The sequence below is a fragment of the Eurypyga helias genome, unplaced genomic scaffold (assembly GCF_000690775.1).
Source record: "Eurypyga helias isolate BGI_N326 unplaced genomic scaffold, ASM69077v1 scaffold33315, whole genome shotgun sequence".
Lineage (NCBI taxonomy): Eukaryota > Metazoa > Chordata > Aves > Eurypygiformes > Eurypygidae > Eurypyga > Eurypyga helias.
In genome coordinates, this window is record NW_010252603.1 from 357 (window position 1) to 2,813 (window position 2,457).

At 61.6% G+C, this 2,457-nt stretch overlaps 1 protein-coding gene across 1 annotated transcript in view; it reads right to left on the minus strand.

The window, feature by feature from the left end:
• The window catches only part of CDHR2 (cadherin-related family member 2), a gene marked incomplete at its 3' end in the record, with an annotated part of 7,483 nt that overhangs the window by 309 nt on the left and 4,717 nt on the right, over window positions 1-2,457 (minus strand). The window contains exons 15-22 of the mRNA XM_010152441.1: window positions 2,310-2,452; window positions 2,037-2,106; window positions 1,337-1,951; window positions 1,018-1,089; window positions 684-733; window positions 422-573; window positions 148-271; window positions 32-69 (exon numbers count right to left, since the gene is read on the minus strand). Of these exons, the coding sequence (XP_010150743.1) occupies window positions 32-69; window positions 148-271; window positions 422-573; window positions 684-733; window positions 1,018-1,089; window positions 1,337-1,951; window positions 2,037-2,106; window positions 2,310-2,452 (1,264 nt within the window). The remainder of the gene's footprint in view (window positions 1-31; window positions 70-147; window positions 272-421; window positions 574-683; window positions 734-1,017; window positions 1,090-1,336; window positions 1,952-2,036; window positions 2,107-2,309; window positions 2,453-2,457) is intronic.

Here is a 2,457-nt window from a genome sequence, read left to right on the forward strand (position 1 = left end):
ACTCTGTACTTCATCCACCGTTTTCACGAACTGGAGGCGAACGCGGTAGCTCTGATCCACAGCAAAGATCTGCACGGGGAGAGCAGGGGTGAGCGGGGCTGGGCAGGCAGGGGGTGTCCCTGGATGGGGGGACGGGGTGATGCTCACATTCAGCACGGTCTGCGCCGAATGCACTGGTGCCTCGCCGTCCTGAGCCTCCACCGTCACTTGGTACTGCCCCTTCAGCGAGCCATCCAGGTTGCTGGCCACCCTGGGGACATCAATGATCCCACTGGGGTGCACAGGATGTCCCCAGAAGGGCACGGCCACCCCCAAAGCTCCACCCTGTCACCGTGCCTGGGGCAGGACTCCAGAATGCCTTTGTCCCACTGGCAGGAGCCGAGCTGCATCCCTCCCCCCCAGCCCAGACCCACGGCCTCACTGGATGCTCCCGAGGTAGCTGTCCTGCTCCTCTGTTGTCACCACCTTGAAGAGTTTCTCAAAGGGCCGGCTGGCCCCGTTGTCCTCCACGAGCACCACGCTGACGACGGAGAAGGTGATGGCCCCCCTCGGCCCTGAGTCAGCGTCCTTGGCCTGCAGGGACAGAGCATGGCACACAGATAGGGATGGCCACCAGCTCTCCGGGTCAGGAACGGGCGAGCCCAGCTCCACGGACTGGCAGACGCACACACGCAGCTTCTCACCCTCACAGTAGCCACTTGCAGGTCCACAGGAGAGATTTCGGGGACAACCACTGCCAGGGAAGGACAGATGGATGGTGGGGTGATGCTGGAGTGCAGTCAGACTTGCTGCAGACCCCATTTCCACACAGCCCTTGGGCTTGGCAGAGCCCTGAGCATCCCCCCGCTGCCCTTGAACCCACAGCCTTCGTGGGAAGTGTTGGTTACTCCAGCCTGGCCCCTGTACCCCCTGTAGCCCTGCCCGGGTTGGGGGAAGACCCTACTGCTGGGGAGTGTGGCAGAGCACGTGTGGGTGGAGAGAGGAGCCCACAAGGACACACCAACTCTGGCTGCTCACCAAAGGTGTCCAGGATGGGCTGGAAGACTGGTGTGTTGTCGTTCACATCGCTGATGAGGATCCTCAGGGTTTCTGCAAATGCCCCAAAAGCAGAGCTGCGGTGGCTGATGGAGCAGCCCTGCAACACCCTCCTGTGCTTCTCGGCCTCCCAGCAGGCTCAGGTCCTTGTGGCAGGGACCAAAAGATCTGGGAACACCCTCCCTCCATCGGCAAACCGCCCAGCTCTTGCCCTGCTCCCCACAGCTCCTCCTTGGAGGTGGCCGGAGCAGGTCCCACCGTGCCCAGTGGTGGTGGAAGCGGCGGGGAGTGGGTGCCATACCGTTCTGGCTGTAGCGGTTGCCCTTCTCAGTGTACAGGTCTTCCACCCGCAGTGTGAGCACCACCGTGTCGCACAGCTCGTAGTCGATGTCCGAGCTGTTCACCAGCACCGAGCCGTTGGGTGTCAGCAAGAACCAGTCCCAGCACACCTCCCTGGCGCTGCTCGCCCCCTTGAAGCAGGCAACTGCCAGCTCCTCAAAGACCAGTGAGTGGTTGGTGTCAGGGTCGGAGGCGACCAGCGTGTGGACCAGACTGTGCTGTGTAATGTTCTCCCTCACATCCACATCCTGCAGTGAGTCTAGCGGGATGGTGGGGGGTTCATCGTTGACGTCTAGGATATGGACCACCACCGAGACATTGGCAGTGTCCCCCACGTTGTCCGCAGCTGTGTTCTCTGCCAGCACCACCAAGGAGAAGAACTTCTCCTGCAGGGTGTCATAGTCCAGGGACATGTCAGGGTCCATGGACAGCTGACCCTCATAGTACCCTGGCCCCAGGTGGAATGAGCGGATCAAGAAGTTGCTGGAGCCACTGGTCCGCTGAAGCAGGAAGGAAATGCGGGAATTGATCTCTGTCCGGTCAGCATCTGTGGCCTCCACGTCACCTACGAAGAGCCCTGTAGACGGAGACACACTCAGTGGCCAATGGGCACTGACTCCGGGCCACCGCTGGTCCCATGAGCCTGGCCATGCAGCTTCTACCTGGAGAGTCTTCCAAGACTGAGAACTTATAGGAGTGGTTGAGGAACATGGGTGCGTTGTCGTTCACATCCTGCGGGAGGTAAAGGTCGTGGTTGTAGCCGCTCCAGGAGTGTAGCCGCTCAAGCCCTCTTCTGCCTCTCTGCATCAACTATTCCCTCTGGGACACAGTGCCCCTACCACGACCAGGGCATCCCACATCCCCTCCCTGCCCTTATAGCCCAGCTCCAAGCCTCTGCCTGCCGCAGCACGACCCTGCTTGTGCCCAGGGCTCACCCCCACGGTGATGGTGACGTTCACCGTGGTGCTGAGCTGTGGCACGCCGTGGTCGTACACTTCCACTGTCACCACCATCTGCCCCCGCTCGTCTTCCAAGGCCTCGCGGTCCAGCGGCTCTTTGCTGTGCATCTCGCCCGTGGCTGCG